Genomic DNA, 21,610 nt, shown 5'->3' on the forward strand with positions numbered 1-21,610 from the left:
CCGACTCCAGGATTTTACAAGCACTCTCGGGCACAGCGTCGCACTCAGTCCTTCCTACGCCCCTCGTGTCCTGCGCTGTATGGATAAGGCATTGGGCTCTGATGTTACGTGCCTCTTGCGTGGTCTCAGGGCAGGTGGCAGAGCCAGGACCACGATGGCCACCAGCCCTTCTGAGCTAGCCTCTCAGTCCTCAGGGCACAGCTGTGAATCCCTCTGAGGGAATCCACCCCTTCTGTTCCTGAACAGTCCCTGCCTCCTTGGGGGGACACACCAGGGACTCCTCTCTGCCCCGTGTGTACCTCTCTGCGTGTGTTTGCACCTGGCCACCCGCCGCCGTCAGTCAGGGTGCTGGCAGGAAAGGGGCCCGATGATGTGGCTGTCCCGGCACTCACCACCCTCGGCCCATGTCCCTGCCAGTCCCTCATGCCCTGGCTCCCGGCGCATCTGCAGGGCTCGCTGGCACCAACCCGACAGCCCGTGCCGCCAGGCTCGCGCCAGCAGCTGGACCTCAGGTGCCCGCCCTGCAGCCCTGGCTGGTCAACCTGCTGCCTCCTCCAGCTGCACCAGGATTCTGCCGTTCGGTCAGACGTGGCACGTCTTGGTCATGGAGATGTCTGCCCCTTCCGGTCCTCCGTGGATTCTTACTTCGGTTTGATGACTGTGAGCACGACACTCCGTGCTCCGGGTCTCCAAATCTCTGGATTGTGCCAAGAAAGCGGGAGCTGGGTACTGAGTTCAGCTGTGACCTCCAGCTCCTGCCCTGGCTCTCGGGTCTCCCTCCACGGACACCTGCTCCTCTCAGCACTCCCGTCCTCTCTGGGGCGAGTTTCACTTCCACTCGGAGCCTTATCTGTGGGTACAGGGGCGGGGGGGTTAGGTCCAGCTTTCTATTTATGACTGGGGGTGGGCTGGAACATATGGAAACCGAATTTGGGGTTATCAGTGGCCTCCACCCCCAGCACTCCTGGTCTCAGGAAATGAACAGGAATAACCATGGGTTATCTGTTCTGACTTAATGGTTTATAGTCTCTTTCCAAAACACCGGAAACACCTTTGTGTGAAATCACCCTTTCCTGGGGCAGCGACGCCTGACCTCTCCCCTTCCCGCTTTCTCTGCTCTGCAGCCTCGTGCACTGTGCCCGCCCCTGTCCTCCACCCTCTAGCCCCCCCAGGTTCTCCCCTCAGGCCTTTTGTGCTGGAAAGGGCCCAGTAGAAGATGACTTGGTGGATAGACGGATGGATGGACAGAGAGGCATGGATGGGTAGACGCATAGTTGATGGACAGATGGCCGGTCAGTGGATGGATGGATGGTTGGTGGATGGTCAGTGGACAGATGATCGATGGACAGGTGGACAGATGGATGAATGGGCATGGATGGATGGATGAATGGCCAGTGGACAGATGATGGACGGATGGTTAGTGGACAGAGGGACAGATGGGCATAGACAGATGGATGGATGGAGGGAAAGCAGAGAAGAGGGACTCCTCCTCTGTGCAGCCACTGCAACTCTCTTTCTTTGGAAAAGCAACCCATACCCGCCTCATTATCGCACCTGCTGGACCCGAGCGCGCTCCCAGCCGAGAGGTCGTGAGGTGTCTCTGCTGGCACCGCTAGATTAAAAGCTCCCTGGCAGCACAGGAAAACCATGGATGTTCCCGAACTTGACGGGCTGGATCTCTGCCTGATGCCCAGGCCGCAGGTCGCTGTTCTCATTCACGTTTCGGAACCGCAAATTTTCCGACTGGAAGCTCCCCAGGCCTGCCCTCTCCCACCTGCTTAACACGCCTTCCAAGAGCTCCTGAAGTGTCTGCACTCCTTCCTAAGACTCTCATTGCCTGTTTTCATCAAATTTTAAGTTTAAACAAAGACATTCAGAAAGCAACCCAGGAGAAAATAAAGTCCGCGCTAAGGAAAATACAGTCGGTCCGCTGACAGCTAAGGAAGCGTCGGCCGATGACGCCATGTGTCACAGTTACCGCCTTTCACTCCCTGACCGGCAATACGAGAAGCAGACGCGCACGTCCTGCAAGGCCGGCCCGCAGCCAGAGGAGCCACAGAGCTCGCGGGCAGGGGATGAGCCCGAGCTGGCCGACAGCACCCGCCACGTGCTCGCCCCGGCTGATGGCGCCCACGTCCAAACAGGGCTGTCCCTGGGGGGGCAGCTACGTGGCAGACAGGAAAGAACGAGGGACGCCGCGGAAGGGCAGTTCTGGGATCTTGTTCCCTAAACACGTCTGTCCCCACAGGCCGGGGTCCCCACGGCACAGGCATTGCTGGAAGTGCCCCAACTACGCCATCTGTCCCACGGACCCACTGCCGGCCAGGGCGCTCCACCGAGCCCCCCAACAGCCCTGCCCACAGGCCACCTGCTCTGACACCCACACCAGGGTCGTGCTCTTCTCGGATGACAGTGGTAATCACAGCCGCTCAGAGGGCCAAGTAATGCCACCACCCGACGGGAAGCAGCAGCAACAACCCAGATCCGGGTCTGAACCCCACAGGGGGCTTCCCAGCACCGCGGGGAGACCTGCTCCTTCCCACATAACCACCACCCTGGGGTCCAAATGCAAGTTTTTGCCTTTTTCTTTATTCTTGGCATTCTAAGGCAGCCTTGTGTGCCAGCCACGCTCCGTTGTTTGCTGCAAAAACAGACGACCCTGTGTCCCCAGTGGTTGGGGCCGAGCAAAAGCAAATCTGGCCCGGCGGTCGCGGTCGTCCACGCTGGCCGCTCCGAAGCCCTTGGCTGTCCTCGGCGCGAGGCAGACGAGCTTCTTGGGGCTGAGCACTTCCAGCACAGCCTGCCTGACTCACTCGCACTGCACGGGGCCGCCGCTCACAGCACTGTGTGTGCTTCCTCGGCGGGGCGGGTCCCGCCACAGGGCTCCGGCGAGGATCCCGAGACGCCCCTGCCCCGGCCAGGAGGGCACGTGCCCTGCTCGTCTTCCCCAAGGCATCACCCCCGCACACACTGAAGCACACGTGTGCGCTGTACTGAGGACAATGGTAAAGTCACGAGACAGCTGCTCACGGACAAGGCAGCCGGAGAGCGCTCCGTGAGCCCAAAGGGACATTCTACCATCCGCCTCCCGTCCCCTCCCATCCCCTCCTGGGTGCCCGCATCCTGCTTCGTGAAACCCCAGCCCACCCGCCACAGAGGCCTGAGCCGCACACGGGGCTGAGCCGTGGGGTCGGAGGCACCTGTTCTCCAGCCTCCGAGTGCGGCTCCTGGTCAGGTGCCGGTTATGACGTGAAGCAGCCATCAGGGGACCATGTCGGGGATGCTACACGCAGCCATAAAACACGTAAGATGTGGCTCATAAAACACGGGGAGGATGCTGTTAGGGAGCACGGCTGGGCTCCCTCAGCGCAGCCTGTTTTATTCGTGATGACATACACATGGACCTGCAGGAAATGTTACAGGATGTGTATAAATGACACATCTGTATTCAGACACATACCTGAATTCCAACAAGCACCACCGGGATTAAATGACCTCGGCGAGCTCTTGCAAAAATTGGGTATTTTCCGCTGCTGGCATCTATAACAACTTCCAGGCGCCCGTGTTCCCTAACGCCAGCCTTCCCGGCCCATTGAACACACAGTTTCTTAATGTCTGTCTGTTTCAACCAGAGGTGAGTCATTTTTAAGGCTGTAATTTGGATCTGAGACTTTCAAATACACATCGTGGGCACTCGCGTGAGTTATTCTGCGATCCTCGGTGACGGGGGGTCGCTGTGGGAGGACCCAGACCTGCCACTCGCGCCAGCCCTGGCAGCTTGCACCTGCAGAGCCGTCCGCCGTGGTATCAGCACCTCCTTCCAGCGCGAGCGTGAGGATTCGGCGAGATTGCACTTATAAACCACTCAGAACGCATCTTGTACTATCACCCACACACAAAAAAATTATTCTGAAAGAAGTTACAATGAAATTAGGGCTTTCTGCTAAACCCGTCAGATTTAACACACGGATGATTTTTCTCTTTCCCAAACTCCACTAAAATGAGAATTAAGGAATAAGAAAAAGCATAAACCCCCAACAACACAGAAAACAGGAGAAGTGACAATACAAAAACGGTCCCTAATTTTTAGAGGCGGGGGGTGGACTGAGGAGTCTGCAGAGCCGCGAGGAGCAAGGTGAGGGCACCCGTCCCGGGCCACAGAGCCACAGGAGGTTCTGCAGAAACTGGAGCAGGCGAGGGGCAGGAATGCCTGCAGGAACAGTTAGATCCAGGCGCTCTCCTGGCCGGGGCCTCAGGGTGAGCCATCCCCTATGGCAGAAGCAAACCTTTGCTCTCTGGATGCCCCGGCCAGAGATTCGGGGGGTGCCACGTGCAGCAGAGAGCAGGAAAGAGGCACCAGGCCCAAAGTAGGGGTTTGGGGGAAAGCATTAATCCAGACCAACACCCTTCCCCATGGCTCTCCCACCTCAGCAAGAACGGCAGCTTTCTTCCCTCCCCAGGGGAGGCAGTGGAGGTCCTCCTCCTCCTTCGGAAAACATGAACAGCCTCAGAGAAAAAGAAAAACATCCCGCCCTGACAGAGTGGCTGAATTCCAGCCCATTTTCATCGAGTCCCAGGAACCCTTGGGGTGGAGAGGGCTCACGGGCACCGGGAATTGGCCGAGCTGGATTCGCACCGAGCTGGATTTGAATGCTGGCCACGCCTCGAGCTCCTGTGCTCCCACTGCCCCCTCCCAGCACTCTGAGCGAGTTCACACCCTCAGTTGCTTTGCTAGTTGGAAATGTCGGGTGTGGAGCTCCTTACTGAACGACATGAAGAACTGTGGATTACAATTCAGCGAGAAGACACTTCCACTGGAAAGAATATTGATGCTGGGAGAAGCCAGCCGTTCCCAGCGCCTGTGACACCGGACCGTCCGGGCTCCTGCTGCTGTGGCTGGTCGTGAATTTTCCGTGTGTGTGTTCGGGGCTTGCTTGCGAGCCGGCAGAGAAGGAAGAGGGTGTCCTGAGGGGGGGCTGGTGCCTCACCCGGTGAAGGAGGTGGGGCCCTCGGGCTTAGGAGTCTTGCATTCAGAAGTCTTGCATTCCCGTGAAGTCAGGGCAACCTCAGGGCGGCCGCAGCCAACCAGGCCTTGGCCTCGTGAGAAGCAGATACTTGAGTTTTAGAAGCTCAGTAAGCATGTGCTTTCTGGAAGGAGCTGTTGGCAGTGTCTGTGTCCCCCGTGCTTCCTGAGGCCCTTCTGATGGACTGAGTGGGATTCCAGAGCGGAATCTTTCCAGAACCAGATTGAGACTGACACATCCCGACTCAGGCGTGGCTGGGAGGCCTTCGTCCCTACGGTATGCGTGCTGCCTGCCAGGCCGCCTCCCGGGTCCCTGGCTGCCTGCCCCCGAGGCGCCCCCTTGCCCTCTAAGCCCAGCCCCGTGCCAGGTTTCAAGGCCCGGGTGGGGTCATGCGGGGAGGGGCCCGGGCTGCACCGCCCCACATTCAGATCCAGAACGACTTCTGGCCGGCAGCCTTTCCCTCCCCAGGCTCGGCCCCTCCGACCTCGTGGGTCCACAGGGCCTGAGGAGCCGCTGCAACACAGATTTGTTTTCTAAGACACACCTAAAAACACAATGGCAGAAACTTCTTTCAAATGAGTCTTACTTATCAGCCTAACATAGAAGACATGAGACGAGCGGTCGTCCCGGAGCCCCTGGCTGGGCCTCACTGTCCCGTCTGAGGGGGACCCTGATGTGGCCCGTGGGGGGGGAGGGCTTGTCGGAAGGTTCTGGAGCATTTCCCTACATGGAGCTGTCTGTGGCCTGTTTCTCCCCAGCTTGGAGCGGCTGTCTGTCTGCTGAATACTCACCCGGGCCCTGGGGGGACGCTTCACTCCGTCCTCATGGCTGCGTGTGACCCTCGTGTGGAGACTGAGTTTTGGGCAGATGAAGGGTTTGGTGACCTGTGTGAGGTCGCAGAGCTGAGAGGTGATAGGCCCGCAGCTCCGCCCCACGTTTCGTAGTCGAAAACCAGGTCCAGCTCGCCTGTCTGTCCTCCTGCCGCCATGGGGGCCCGTCTGTCCGTCCTGCCAACACCCTCCGGAGTGGCAGGGCCCCCGCGAGTCCAGGGCGAGGCCCCACTTCACGCGCCCCGACGGGTCGGCTCTAGGCTGGGAGCTCCCTCTGCGCCTCAGGCTCCGTAGCTCCCGCGGCTCACGGAGCTCGGACAGCGGTGCTTGGATTACAGTCGGTTGTAAACACAGGCCAGTGAGAAACTGCACGCAGGGCGATGGCGGGGAGGGTCCCAAACACCAGGTGCATGTCCTCAGCACCCGTGGGCCTCCAGGTGCTCCGCGTGCAGCCCCGGGGGAGCGCACCTGCGTCTGCTGCGGCCTCATCCCCGCCGGCACCGCTGATTGCCTCCCGGGTCTTCAGCTCCCGCTCCACCCCCGAGAGCGGGCTGACCTCGCGTGGCTCACAGCCCGACCCCCGGTCAATGGCTGGTGTTTCTGACGTGGCCTGTCCCCATCCTGGGTCACCCTGTTCGTGGGCGCTGTCTGAGGACCACCACGGGTAAGAAAGAGACGCGTCCCTCGGGGGATCCCAGGGACCTGGAGGCTGCCTCTGGGGGTGGGTGGGCGACAAAGCGGGCAGGTTCCTGCTCGCCCCCCGCCCCGTCCTGCCGCCGCTGCCGCCTCGGCTTGCCCCCCATCTCAGCTGGTGCCCCCTCCCCCACCGGCTGGCCCTGCGCGGCCCTGGACCCCCGTCGGCTGCCGCCACTTGCGTCTGGCTAACACAGCGTGTTCCTGAGTGGCAGTGACTCCGGAAACGGTCATCGCCCCTCTCTCCAGCTGCCTGGCTGGTGGGACAGGGGACACGCGGGGGCAGACCCGGGAAGATGGAGGGGCCCAGGGTCCTAGCCTCACCTCTGCCCTTGGGCCTCAGCTTACCACTCAGGTCCCGCTCAAATTACATACTTGAATAGCCTTTCAGAGTTTTGGAGCAGTTAGGAGTCCTTGCTTCCCTAGGCCCCCCTTTCCCTCCCAGATTTGAGATGGACAAGGTAATTCCAGATCCCTCTTTTTTAGATGAGGTAACAAGGCTCTGGAAGCTTCTGTAATTTGCTGACGGTCACGTGTCCCTGAGGCACTGGAGTGGGCTAGCTGCCGCTGGGTACACCCGCCCCCAAGCCCAGTGAGTGATTCCACACGGATCACCTTTTTTTCTCGTGCAGAGTTGAGGCCAGAGCTACTCTCGAGCCCAGCCTGTCCTATTTGCCAGCTAATGAGACAAATTGTAGGCTCCATAAAAAATTAAACAGCAGCTGCTTCATTTTCTTCCTCTCCCACTTCGAAATTACGACGACCTCATTTGCATGGCAGCTCAAGGTACGGCTGTCGGAGCCGCAGGATCCCGGCCCTGCAGTGTAAGCAGAGCCCTGCAGTGATTTCAGGTTGGCCGGAATATTCTGAGCACCTGTGTCCATGAACCGAACTGTTAGCCGTGCGGCTGCAGCACGGGCTCCCCGCTCAGCCATTGGCTCTAATTATTAACACCGTCGCGGTGGGGGCACCACCGGCAGCTCCTCTCTGCGGTCCTCGCAAGGAGATGAATGAGCAGGTGATGTGAGCGGGGGGAAGGTCAGCCGGCCGCTAAACCCCAGACCCTGAATGCTGCTCTTTTAACGAGGACAGAGGAGGCTCACCCGCGTCCTCCGCGCAGATCCCCCCACTTTGTGCTGGATTCTGGCCAGTGACGAGGCTACGGGCTGCGTCTTGGCACTAGAGAAGGAAAGCCTCCTTTGCTTCTATGTTACAGAGGTTTGGGGATCTTCTGAAATTGTGCAAGAAAAATAATAACAAAAACACCCTGAGCCTGTTTCTGAGTCAACAAATACCTGCTTGCGTTTTTTTTGTTTGTGTTCATCTAAAATTAATGTATTCCCACTCGCATAGCCCCCCGCTGTTCCTGCGGTAACCCCGTAAGGTGGCATTTCACGCCGTGGGTGAGGGCGGAAGTCTGTGATGAACGGGGTATCTTTCGATGCCCTTCAGTGACTATGATTTTTTTTTTTTTTAAAGATTTTATTTATTTATTCTACAGAGATAGAGACAGCCAGCGAGAGAGGGAACACAAGCAGGGGGAGTGGGAGAGGAAGAAGCAGGCTCACAGCAGAAGAGCCTGATGTGGGGCTTGATCCCATAACGCCGGGATCACGCCCTGAGCCGAAGGCAGACGCTTAACCACTGTGCCACCCCACTATGATTTTTTTTTGAAAGCAAAGCTGCTCATTCGCAGCCCCAGGCTGAGCAGAGAACACCCTACATCCTGTGTAGCGTTTCCCTTCATCCTCCAAGGTAGTGTTTAGCCGAGATCAGAGAGAAGGATGTTTGTTTTGGGAACGGGCGGTATTTCGTCAGACCGTTTCCGATCCGTCTCCTTTCTTCCCCAGCTCACTCCACTGACAGCTTAGTTATAATACAGCTTCAGAAATGGAGTAATTCCGAATAGTACATAACGGTTCATTGTCGATGCTGGCCAGGCGGTGGTTTTATCCCCGGCCTCCATCTGTTTTGCTCTCCTGGTCTCGGGGTGCCGGCCCCGCCTGCGCCCCATCCGTTTTCAGCGTGCGGGCCCCCGTCCTGGGAGGCGAGCTGCCGACCACACCCACAGCATCGCGGTACCGGCACCCAGGGGACACTCCCCATGGACCCGCAGGGCCGGGGTGCTCGGAGTCAGCGCCTCTCCTCCGGCAGGGAGGTGATTTAGGGATCCCGCTAAAGGGGTGTTATGTGGTTGGCAGGAGCCTCTGTGGATTTAATACCCAGCAACACAGAGCCGGTCCTCGGCTCACGCTGCCCTGGGAGAGCTTGTTTCCTTCTGCTCATCTCTGAAACGGCGAGTCTGCGGAGAGCCCCGTGGGCCGTCTCTCACCTGCCCCAGGCTGACACTCCCTCGTCACCAGGGTTCGTTAAAACAATAACGTGGGCCTCTTGATCATTGACGTTCATCACACAGAACTTGGAAAATGCAGAAATGCATAAAGAAGGCTGTAGAAGTCCCCCATCAATCCTGAACCCCAAACAACGCAGGTCATATTTGGGCATCTTCTTTCTCTTGTATGCACGTGCGTGCAATTGTGTATATATATATATATACACATATATATATATTAAAGATTTTATTTATTTGACAGGGGGAGACACAATGAGAGAGGGAACACAAGCAGGGCGAGTGGGAGAGGGGGAAGCAGGCTTCCTGCTGAGCAGGGAGCCCGATACGGGCCTTGATCCCAGGACCCTGGGATCACGCCCTGAGCTGAAGGCAGACGCTTAACGACTGAGCCACCCAAGCGCCCCATGCTATTTGTATATTAAAAACAAGGACCATGATGCATATGCTATTTTGTGTTTTGTTTTTTAAATTGTGTGGGGAATTGTCCCGTAATCACCCACGTTTACGGATCAGGAAATCTTCAGAACCTTGTGCGGTGTGAGCGGATCAGTAGCAATGACGGTGGTTCGGGCGCCTGCGCTGCAGGGGCTCCTGAGGAAGTGCCGCGTGACCGACAGGCTTGCAAGTCAGGTGCCGTGTGGACTTGTGTGAGGGGCCCCAGGAGGAGAATGAGGGGGAGCACACAGGCTTGCCGAGGCCAGAGCGCCGCGGCCGGCCGTACTGAGGGAACAGTCGCAGCTTGGGGCCGCAGGGGTCTGCTCTGACAAGCTGCCCTCCCGGTTTGCAGAACGGCACCGTCCCGGGGCCTGCATGGCCCGCAGAGAGGGGTGGCCTTGCAGGACCTCGGGACTCGTGAGGTAGAACACAGCTTTTTCCTGCCTGTCCCCGAGAAGGTTGCTTGCCGTCTCCCCACCGCTGGGCCCCCAGGGAGGCCCGCCCCTCTGTGCCAGGCACCCCCGGTGCTGGAGCTCATGGGTGGACGGGGTTAGAACTCGGCAGTCCGACACTGGTGGTGCCGATGTGCAAGGTCACGTGGGGAAACCAGATTCCCTGTGTTTTGTGAACAGTCAAAGATCTGTTTGCTCAGACAAAAAGACTGGTCCCTGGATGGATACGTCTTGTGCTCGGGGACGCCTTTCGCCCGGGCCTGGCGTGTTCTGGAGTAGCTGCTGCGAGGCTCACGCCCCCCTGCTCCCGCCAGACATAGCTACCGGGGATGAGGCTCCGTGGGGAGTCCGAGGGCCAAGAAGTGGCAGAGTTCTGCATTTTTCTAAATTAAACATGACATCCTTGGAGCTGCCTGGCTGTGTGCGTGCGCCTGTCCTGGGGGATCTGAGATGCTCCTTCCCCCGGTCCTTCCACGGTCCTTGGGTCAGACAGTGACCCAGGGCTCCTGTGGGGCCAGCAGGGAGAGCGCTGGGTCATCCGTCCTTGGCGGCTGCCGTGTCGCCTCCCAGGCTGTGCGGCAAGTTCTCCAGCCCGGGTCTCAGGCCTGGCGCCTCCTGGAGGGTGCAGGGTGCATCCCCCAAAGCCGAGCACGACGTCAGGCCTGCTTCCCTGGCCCTCGCGTGGCCCAGCTCCCTGCTGCTCCAGGGACGAAGGCAGCTGGTGGTGAGCAGGTGGACAGCGCAGGGCAAGGTGCTCAGGGAAGGAGGCAGTCCACACGCAGGGCGTGCAGGGACCCATGAGACCGTGAGGGCACGTGTGTACCGTGCGACCTCCTTGTTTTCGGTTTACCTTGCAGCCCTGTTGACCTGTGGCAGGAAGCCGTTTAAGGCCTCGCGCTCTGTGCTCGGAGGCGGCTGGTGGAGGGAGTAGAGCATCAGAGGGTAATGTTCGTGCGTCTTCTAGTCTGAAAAGAACGACAGAGCGGCAGACTCCGCAAGTCTGTTGGAACGAACTCGTGTTGTCATCCTAACTCAGATGAAATCCTTCCTATTTAATGCCCTGACCCCCATGTGTGTTGCTGGAGGTCAGTTTTGGCAGCGGTTGGAGGAACGGGTGTGTTGTCAGGGTGCCCTGGGCGGGGACGCCGGGCCATGGCCTCCCCGAGCAGGTACAGGCCGGGTCTGGGGCTCCGGGCCCCCCTCATTCAGAGCCGTGTGAGCCTGTGCAGTTAGTTAAACTTTTTGGTTTCAAATTTCTCAGCTATAAAATGAGGGAAATTATTTTAGGATTTATTTTAAGATTCCTTCTAGCGAGAACATTTCTGTAACTTCTGTGTGGCTGAAAAGCTTCAGCTGATACATATGTGTGTATTATTTTGTAATTTTCAAAATATTTTTTTAAAGATTTTATTTGCTTGCCAAACAGAGGGAGAGCACAGGCAGGGGGAGCGGCAGGCAGAGGGAGAAGCAGACTCCCCGCTAAGCAAGGGAGCCCGAGGCAGGACTCGATCCCAGGACCCTGGGATCATGGTCTGAGCCGAAGACAGACGCTTGACCGGCTGAGCCGCCCAGGCGCCCCTTAAAATATTTTTATAAAGATCGCACTTGACTTAGATAAGCTTGTAAAGGAGACGGTGATACACATTGTGTGTGCAGTCACAGGTCCTTTCCGAATGTGTTCTGGAAGTTTTTTCTTTTTTACACTGCGAGTTGTCTCCCAGGCTAGGTCAGTCTGAGGGTTTGTGCCTTCGGAGGTCGTTAGCAGTTTTCATCAGAAACAGACTAGAAATCCTGAAATGTAAGAGTGGAAGGGCTCTGAGAGGTCCCCCAGCCCCTTCATCTAGTGAGAAGACTGAGCGACCTTTCAGGGTCACAGCTGGCTAGCCGGCAGCCTCGTTATATTTGCTAAGGACCTGCTTTAGAACGGAGCCCCATTTGTAATTACAGTTTTGTAATTTATCCACATCTTCGTCGGATGTCGTCAACTAATAGTCCCGAAGTTTACGTCAACCACGAGGTGTCCGTGCCCCATCTCCTGTTGATAAGAGACCCTCGATTGCTCTGTCGGATGGTGCTCTGTGCTGCTTTATTTCAAGCGTGGAAAGGCTTATTCTCCCCCGCATTGTAGTATCGCGGGCTGGGGTAATTCTGTCACGTCGGGCACGCGTTTACGGAGCAGTGCGGAGGCTGGAGTGGAACCCACGTTATGAGTTAGCGCCGTTATCAGTTTTATAGGCGCTGAAACCGAGTGAAAGGATTTTGGAATAATTGGGTAATCAAAGCGAATTAAATCAAGAGGGGGAAATATCAGTTTTGGCATCAAATGGGGAGCGCGACGACTTCCACATCTGCGGTCTTTCTGCGTTTTAATCAAGTCTAAATCGTGCTATGAAGATTTACTTCTGCTGCATTCTCTCACTCAGACGCTGCCGACTTTGTATTCATCTCGGGATACTTCTTGAAACACGGAAGCGTTCTCGCCGTTTCCAGGGGAGAGTCCCCTTCCTGCTGGGCGCCGGGCGCGGGCTGTGGCCTGGCAGGCGCCGTGTCCCCAGGCAAGCGTGTGCGGTGTGTGGCGGGTGTGTATCTTCCGTGATACAGTGCGCCGTGCTGCGGGGACACAGAAGTGGCTCCGCGGGAACTCGCCGGGTATCGCTTCCTGGTGTCTTGGCTGCGTTCCCCAGGGGATCCTGCCTTTGCAGGGAGAAGTCCGTTCAGCCTAATAAACAGTAACAGTGATCAGCGTCCCTTTTTTTCCAGATGTCTCTGAAATATGTAAAGGGATGCTGTGCTGAACTGTGGCATGACGGAACACCAAATTCACAGGCAAAATTAACTTAGAAGACTCGCGTTTCCTTGTTGCATTTTTGATCTTGTATCTTATTGGAAAATTTGTCTTGAACCTGTTCTTTGGCTCAAGCGCTTTCTGCGTGTTTTCTGTTTGGTTTTGGTCTGACCCGCTGGTCCCCAGGAGCGTGCCCATCCTTGCGCCCAGGGACGGGGAGCCTCCCTGCTTGCTCCGTGGCAGAGCGCCCACGGCCTCGCGCTGCCCACCGCCGTCCCCTCCAAGCCTGGCTCCCGATACAGAAGGCAGACTCCGGAGCTTTGTGTGACACGCGACCGTTTGCCAGGGGCGGGATTCTAGAAGTATTTGCTGCCATTCTTACATTCAACAGCCATGTGCAGAGACAGCTGTAGCGTAAGTTAGGAAAAGAGCCCGGACGTTTTTGGAAATGAAGGTGGTTCTAGGTAATCAGGCGGTTGCTTCTTTATGAAGCCATGTGATTTTGTTCTTGAGGGAACTGGCTGAATATTCATGACATAACAGCTTACCTGCATTTGTTGTGAGCGTGCCACGTGCCAGTCATTGCGTTACGTACATTTCTCAGTAGCCCTAGAAGCAGGTGCTTATTCTTACAGAGCCTCTTTCATAGACAAAGACGGCTGAGACAGAGGGGAAGTGACTTACCCAAGACCACACAGCTAGAAAAATGGCCAAGTCAGGAAGCAAAGCACACAGCCTCCCTCCACAACCTGGAGCATCCACATTATTTGAAGTAAATTTATGTTTTCAAATAGAACGACAGGGTAGAGTGTACTTAAAGTGGTGTCTTTTGAACCTTTTTGCCCGTGAACCGCGGAAACCAATCTATTTCCCACTGCGGGCTAACAGCCACGAAACCACACGAAACAGTTCTCCCCCTTACAGTGTGGGATGCACTCTGACTTTGCCTTTTTATTTCGCTTCCAAAAAGTGCCCATTGTGACCCTTAACATTGATTTCGTGACTTGCTGTAAGGCCACGCCCTTGCAAGTCATAAACTCCTGATGGTCCTCGATGGGAGCTCGCTTTTCGGGGGTCCGGGCTCACGTGGTTTTTGAGTGAATGCCTGTTGGCAGCTTTCCCCCAGTGCCTGGCACTGCGTGTTGACCCGTGGAGTGTATAAATAGATTATAATAATCCCCTCCTCTCCTCCTTCCCTTTTCCTTTCAAAAACAAAAAGCTGAAATTTCGCCAAACATGGAAATTATTTAGACTGGAGCAGAGAAGGTCAAGAACCACTTAATAACAATCTTGTTATGGAAATACAGGTTATAAGTGAATTTTTATAAAGCAAATTCCATTTTCCCCTTGATTTTAATTGTAATTGTAACAGCGTTAAATTGGTAATTTGCTGTTTCTCGTGCATTCTGACTCCAGCGAGGGTCTTCTGTGGCCCGCCCTGGCTTCTCCTGGAAAGGTGGTGGGCCCGGGATGGACTCAGCTCCTCGGTCCACGGCAGCCTGGGGTCACCTTGCTCAGTCCCTCCAGCACTCCATGGAAGATGTCTGTCATCGGGGGGGGGGGGGTCCTCTGAGTGTTCAAGCCTGACCTTGCCCAGACGGGCCTCCAGAACGTGTAGGTCATGTTTGGTTGGCTGTGAGGTGGCTGGAAACTTCTGGCAAGCTCGTGGTTCTGTGTCCCCGACCACCATCAGCGTGGGGCATTGCGTGTGAGAATATTGGTGTTGAGGGTTGATTTATTTGCTGGATAAGGTTTGCCTGATGTCATTTTCTCCGTTGTTTCTCTGGGTCTTGTCATTGCTGATGCCTTGTTACAGACGCGCCACCAGCTCACCTGGTTTCTGGAATAAGACGGGCTATCGGTACACGTGTTCATTGGACTAATCGGCTGAGGCTGTTCAGGGAGCAGGAGGTTTTTTTGCGGCGGTGGGGAAACTGAGGTGGCAGCCAGGGCAGTGCAGAGGGGGTCAGAGGGGACCCTGGCCCCAGGCCCTCAGGACCTGCCCGGCGGCTTTTTGTTGGTGCTTATAACTCAACAAGCCGGGTGCCTAAACTTAGGGTCCTTAAACATAGGAAAGGCGTTCCGAAGCTCCTTCCCTGACATGCCAGAAGGAAGGGTTCCCTCCCGGTAGAGAGGCTCACAGAGGCACCACGACGTCTCCTTGGTTAGGTGGTCTCACAGGGACTTTGTCCCCCTCGCTGGTGATGAGAAAAAGCAGATTTCGTGTCGGGGAAGCTGGCGTGTTCAGATCCGCCAGAGGAGAGCCGTCGTGTTGCCAGGAGGGACGCCTCAGGTTCACGTGGGGTCACTGCGCCTCCCTGCCTTTACTCGGGGCCGCTGAGAGCCCGAGTCCTGCACTGTGCCCGGCTGCTGCTGTCTCAGGAGCTGCTCCCTGGGCCCGGGCTGCGGCCTCTCCCGAGGCTCTCACCACCCGTGTCATCTACGCCATACTGTGGTCAGTGGGGGCCCCGGGGTCGGGTGCCCTGAGTCAGCATGTGTCGGTGACACGAAAGGTTCCCCAGCCCCATCTCACCGAGACCGTGCGCCAGGAGGTATCAGGGTGGGGGGACCACGAGGGTTGTTTCCTGCGCGGTGATGAACCCTTCCCCATGGCTGTTTGCTCAGTCCTGTCTGAACAGGTATGGAAACCCCAAACCATTGACAAATGTCCTTTCCCTTGAAGGGTTTGCAAAGTCGTGAAGGTGTGAGCCCCCCAACCCCCATGAAAGGCCCTCTGGGGCAGCAGTGGGAGTGGCCGTGAGCCCGAGGCCACGTGTGGCCCCGGTTCTGCCACTCACCCTGGTGACCAGCCCAATCCCCTCCAGCCCGGTTCCCCCCAGGGAGCCAGGGCTCCGACCCGGCCCTGTCGGTGGTCCCATGGCCCCTGTGAGACGGACAGTGAGTGTGGGGGGCGGGAGGCTCTGGATTCTGGCTCAGATGTGCAGATGTGTGTTTCAGCCTTGGCAAGGATGCCCCTCCTTCACCCACCCCAGGACTCTCTCCCTAAGTAAATGCATAAAAAATCAATTTTCGTGTCTCTATTCTGTTTCTTCCTCCAAAGACTCACCCAGCAGTTTACAGAGAAATGGAAACCCGAGTTCTAAATTGATTTGGCTACATTTGATGCAGTCTTCCTTTCTCGAATATGACTTTTCAGTTATAATGAGCCAAAAGATTGCCTTTCACACCACTGTCATTTTTATGATGCTTTGCAGAGACTTCTTGTATTGCTCGCAGTGAAACGGTCTGGTGGGTTTCAACAGACTCCAAAGTCCCTAGACTGGAGGGCTCAAGCCCTCATAATGAGCCTGAGGTTTTGATGCCTTTCTCTGGGGGGTGAAGACCCTGCGTTCCTGTCGCTACCCCTGCTTTCATTCGGAAGGAAAGGGCAAGAGGAGATCTAGCTTTCCACTCAGAAGCCGAGTACAAATTACAGTCCTACCCCTGACTTCTCCTGGGGGCACCGACGCCGGGCAGGAGAGTCTGTCAGGGGGGAGGAGACGGGGGGCCTAGGAGGGCGTCACAGGCTGGGACCGGGCCGGGCTGTGCAGACCCCAGACCCCAGGTGCTGCCCCCACCCAGCAGGCCGCTTCCCTGGACTCGGATCCAGAGAGAAATAGCGTCCCCTGGGGTGTGGGGACGGCTGGCATCCACGTCATTCACATCTTTAAAGTGCCGGAATAGCTTTAGGAAGACTGCGTGCACCTGGGTTTTCCGGAGAACCCAGGGCCGAGAGGAGAGCTCTCTCTTCCACACACACCGAGGACCTGGCTGACACAGGTATATAGGCTGGGAAGTCCAGGACCCGCTTGGCAAGCTCAAGGCCAGGAGGGCCGCTAGTGTGCGCTCCAGCCCGAGTCCGAGTCTGAAGGCAGGACGAGACGGATGTGCCAGCTCAAGGATGCGAGGATGTGGCAGAGAGAAAGGAATCTTTCCTACTCAACCTTTTGTTCTATTCTGGCCGTCAACAGATTAGGTGAGGCCCACCCACATCAGGGAGGGCAGTCTGCTTTACTCAGTCTACTGACTGCAATGGTGATCTCATCCGGAAGCACCCTGCAGACGCACCCAGAATATTGGGGGACCAAATGTCTGGGTGCCCGGGGCCCAGTCGAGTTGACATGTAAAATGTCTCTTGTACACGCATGCTGTGTTCTGGATTGAATTTAGGAGGAACTGTTAGGGGGTACCCCCTCCCAGGACTTATTAATGGGCTGTTCCGTTTTCCTTCCACTTCCTCCAAAAGAAACATTGGAAATCATCCTGTGAACTGTTCTCCTCCCTGAGTGCTGGCTGCTGGATTGTGAAGTAGAATTTGGAGCCCAGGAGGGTAGGTTCCCGTCCCTCGGAGGCCGAGGACAGGGACAGGGAAGGAATAAGTAAGGAGAGCACAGAGCTGGGTCCCTGAGGAAATTCTTCTGTCCTCAGAACATAGCTTTTCCATTTACTGTGAGAGTGGGCGTCATTCTTCTGATGGATCCGGGGCTGGGTCTCTCGGAGGCTCAGCTCTCACCTGGGTTATCTGTCTCTCAGGACGGCTTTCTGCCCGGGGCAGGTGGTGTGACAAGCTGAGGGTTTGTGCCTATGATTGGTGTTCAGCGTGGCTCATTTTTTGGTGGGTGTGACTGCCCAGAGAGACCCTAACCGAGACCCACCTCTGGCCCTACGCTGCGGAGGGGGGTGTGTGTGTGCACGTGTGGATGGGAAGAAGGTTGTAAAAAAAATTAACGAACTCAGTCCACTCAGGTTGGGAGAAGGGAGGAGGATGAGAAGGTGTAGGAGAGACCCTGTCTGTGCTCAGGGAGGGCACATCGTGCCTCCCTCATCTGTGGAATCCATCTATCCACCCATCCACCCACCGATTCTCTATTATCCTCCTGTCTTCCATTCTGCTGTCTATCCATCCACCCATCCACCAGCCATCCTCTGTCCATCATAACGTCCATCCTCCGTCTACCCAACTATCCTTCACCCTCCATCCAGCCATTATCCAGCCTCCACCATTCTCCATCTATCCTCCGTTGTCCCCCATCATTCATCCTCCACCATCCATCCATGCATCCTCCATCATCCTCTCTCCCTCCCTCTCTTTCTCCCTTCCTCCATCCCTCCCTCCATCTCTCTCCCTCCCTCTCTCCCTCCCTCTGTCCTTCATTAGCAGCACGTGTGGCACGCCCACTCCCTACACAACACGCTGGGTGCTGGGAAGTGAAGAATAAGACGTGATCCCTGCAGCCCCGGAATTCACAGCCCGGTGGGGAAGCTCGGAGGCAGAGCACATGCGGCCAGGGTGAGGGGTGCTCTGGGAGCGCTGGCGCAGGTCCTTGATGGGAAGGGAGACTGTGCAGGGGGAGGGATGGCTCCTGGGGAGGTACCCCTGAGCTTGTCCCGCAGGGTGGACACGTCATGGGGACCACCCTTCCCTCCTCAGGGGTTCTGAGAAACCACTTCCTGCCTCAGTGGGAGGCGAGCCGGTCCTGTGGGGCTGGGGCCCCTCCCCACCCACACACCCTGCCTTCTGTCTTTCTCCCTGCTGTGGGGACACAGGTTCAGGCCTCTTGCATCCTCAGATTTTAATATGGTAACGGGAAAGCCCCTCCCTTGGCCCTAACGCGGGGTGGCTTGTGCCCTGTGATCTGTCCCCACTAAGCCCGGTGCCGGGCAGCGCGGGCTTGCTGCGGCCTCCCCCTCCCACAGACGGCCGCTCCCGCCCCAGCCAGCGCCGCACCTTACGCCTGCCTGGGGGCTGAGACACCCTCCCTTGCTTCTGCGGCCTTGCTCAGGCCGTCCTGTGTTCTCATGCCCTTGGTGGCTGCCTCTGTCTGAGCACGTGTCGTCCTGTCCCGTGTGTGTTCCTGGGAGGCCGCCCAGGGTGCCTTCAGCTGCTGCCTGTGCACCTGCGGCTCCCCCGCTTCATCCCCACCTGGGCCGGGTGTTCCGAGGACTCAGACTCACTGCCACCTGCCCCCATCCGCACAGGCCGCGGGTCCCCAGGCCGCTCTTCACCACGTCCCCTCCCTCTGCATGCAGGCTCAGCGCCGGAACCGGCAGCCCTCCTTGATGCCTCTCTTAACTCATTCCCCTCCCCCGCTGCTGCCGTCGCTTCGGTCCCTGAATTTGCGCATCCGTGTCCTTAGAATCTCCTGCAGCGTCTCTGTTCCAGTGCTCCGTCCTCGTCTGGCCCCTCGTTTCCCTCCGGGACTGCAGCAGGAACCTTGGGACTCCACAGACCTCAGTGGCTGGCCCTCTCAGGAGCCGGACTGGCTGCTCAGAGCCATTTGGCGAGCTTTCCAGGAGGACAGCCCTTTCCCACCCACCCAGAGAGCTCCTGGGTCCGTGGGTCTGCCTTTCACAAACCGTCCTCCGGATCCTGGTGTCGCTGGTGCCTGGGAAGCGTTTCTGACGGTCTTCCTGCCTCCTGCCTGGTCTGTGCAGGTCCATCCTCTGCCTGGGTGAGAAGTGGCTCAGAGACACCGGTCTGCTCCCAGTCGTGGCTTTGTTCAAGCTCTCAGTCCCTGGGGTTAATATCCAAAGTATAAGAAGAACTCACACCACACCCAAAAAACGAAGAATCCACTCAAGAAAGGGGCAGAAGACATGAACAGACACTTTTCTCCAAAGAAGACACACAAATGGCCAAAAGACACATGAAAAAATGCTCCACATCACTCGGCATCAGGGAAACGCAATCAAAACCACGATGAGATACCCCTCACACCTATCAGAATGGCTAAAATGAACAAGTCGGGAAACGACAGATGTTGGTGAGGATGCGGAGAAAGGAACGTTTGTGCACAGTTTGTGGGAATGCGAGCTGGTGCAGCCATTCTGGAAACAGTGTGGAGGCTCCTCAAAAAATTAAAAACAGCTACCCTACGAGCCAGCAGTTGTACTGGGTATTTACCCGAAGCAAATGCCAACACTAATTCAAAGAGATACATGCATCCAGACGTTCACAGCAGCAGAACCTACAGCAGCCGAGGTACGGGAGCAACCGGAGCGTCCACGAACGGATGAACGGATGGAGAGGACGTGGTGTGTGACACTGGAACATCACTCATTCAGGAAAAGGATGAAATCTTGCCATTTGTAACAATGGACCTAAAGCGTATTACGGTAACTGAAATAAGTCAGAGAAGGACAAATATCATACGATTTCACTCAAATGTGGAATCTGAAACACAAGAGCAGAAACAGAGCCCTGAATACAGAGGACAGGCTGGTGGTTGCAGAGGGGAGGGCGGGGAGGGACGGGTGGAGGGGAGAGGGAGGTGCAGGCTCCAGGAATGGGATGAGTAAGTCCCGGGAGGAAGGGCACGGCGCGGGGAACCCAGGCAGTGGTGTTGTCACAGTGAAGTGTGCTGACAGACGGCAGCCACACCTGCGTGACCGCAGCGTAAGGCCCACACTTGTCGCCGCCCCGTGCTGTGCGCCTCATGCTAGCATCACAGCGTGTGTCTGCTGCACCTAAAAAAACCGAAACAGCGCAAAAAGCTCTGTTCCGCCCCACCTCCCCACTGCCCGCATCAAGTCCAAACCCTGGGCCCACACGCAGCGGTCAGAGGCAGGGTCCGCCTCCAGCTCCCCCTGCCTTCTTCCCCGGGGCCTCCCTAGACCAGCCGCACGCAGCCTGGCAGAGCGGCCCCTTCGCTGGATTGAGCTCTGCCGTGCCCCACCGCCGTGCCCCAACCGTCCCCGCAGGCTCGTCCTCCCTCTGGCTGGCTGCTCTCTGCTCCCCGGGGGCCTCAGCTGTCCCCTGCCACCCGACGCTGCCAGCCCGTGAGGGCCGGCGTTACCCCACGGAGGGGGCACCTGACACTCTGCTCCCCTGCGAAATGAAGATGTGAAGCCGGCACGTTCCTGTCCTCCCCCTCCCCAGCAGGTGTTGATTCCCCCTCCCCTTGGGGTCATCTGGGACCTCCACGATGCCTGCCCTGCTCCAGGGCTCCGCGCTGCCTCCATGTCGTCCAGCTTTTGAGGGTCACCCTTTGCCGATGCTGTTCATTTGTTCCTTCCTGGGACGTGTGCGGGGGTGACGCAGGGTGACGTCGGATTGCGTGGGACCTCGTTCCTTCCTGGGACGTGTGCGGGGGCGACGCAGGGGGACGTCGGATTGCGTGGGACCTCGTTCCTCTTGGGACGTGTGCGGGGCGACGCAGGGAGACGTCGGATTGCGTGGGACCTCGTTCCTTCCTGGGACGTGTGGGACACAAAGATGAACAGGTGGCTTGTCCTCGGAGGGCTCCCAGCTCAGCACCAGTGGCGGCTGTGCTCTTGTCAGGACACAGATGGGGTGGTTGGGGCGGGGGGGTTAGGAAGGTACCCAGACCCTCTGGGAGCCTGGATAAGGCCAGGCAGGTGGGGCAGGGGTGAGGGTTGGGGAGGAGAAGGGCGTTCGCTGCTCAGGCCCGTCCTGTTAGAACACCAGCCCTGCCTGCCCTGCAGCCCTAGTTCTGTCCCTGGAATGTCATCAGTCTGTCCTGTGGGGGGGCTCAGAATCCGCCTCCTCCTCCCTGACCCTCCCGCCTCATCCCCTGCAGCATCTCGCACACGCACATGTACCAGCCCTCACCGTTTGGTTCCCCATGTGGCTCCCTTCTCCTCTCCCCCTCCCAGAGCCGCCGTCTTGGCTGGTTGACTTGGCCGTGGGACAGAGGACACAAACGGGTGTGTTCTAAGCAAGAACCCGGGTGTGGCGCCCGCCAGAACGCGCACGCTCTGGTCCCGCTGGAGTGGCTTCCCGATGCAGGGAGTCCCCGTCTCAGAAGAGCGTACTCAGAGGCACCTTCTCTCCTCTCTGTCGATATAGGGTTCGATGACCTTCAGGTGTGCGCTGACCCAGGCGTCCCCGACAACGGCTTCAGGACGCCCGGCGGAGGGGGTTTCCTTGAAAGCTCTGTCACCCAGTTTCACTGTCAAGACGGGTTCACGCTCAAGGGCCCTACAAAGAGACTGTGTGTGAGACATCTTAATGGAACCCTCGGCTGGATCCCCAGTGATAAGCCCTTCTGTGCGCAAGAAGGTAAAGTGCCCGCCCC

General features: G+C 57.5%; 1 protein-coding gene across 2 annotated transcripts in view; it reads left to right on the forward strand.

The window, feature by feature from the left end:
• Positions 1-21,610, forward strand: part of SUSD4 (sushi domain containing 4) — a 90,649-nt gene that overhangs the window by 28,774 nt on the left and 40,265 nt on the right. For both annotated transcript variants that reach the window (XM_040636149.1, XM_040636148.1), the window contains exon 2: positions 21,382-21,594. In XM_040636149.1, the coding sequence (XP_040492083.1) occupies positions 21,382-21,594 (213 nt within the window). The remainder of the gene's footprint in view (positions 1-21,381; positions 21,595-21,610) is intronic.

The sequence above is a fragment of the Ursus maritimus genome, unplaced genomic scaffold, assembly GCF_017311325.1.
Source record: "Ursus maritimus isolate PB19 unplaced genomic scaffold, ASM1731132v1 scaffold_2, whole genome shotgun sequence".
NCBI classification, from domain to species: Eukaryota; Metazoa; Chordata; class Mammalia; order Carnivora; family Ursidae; genus Ursus; species Ursus maritimus.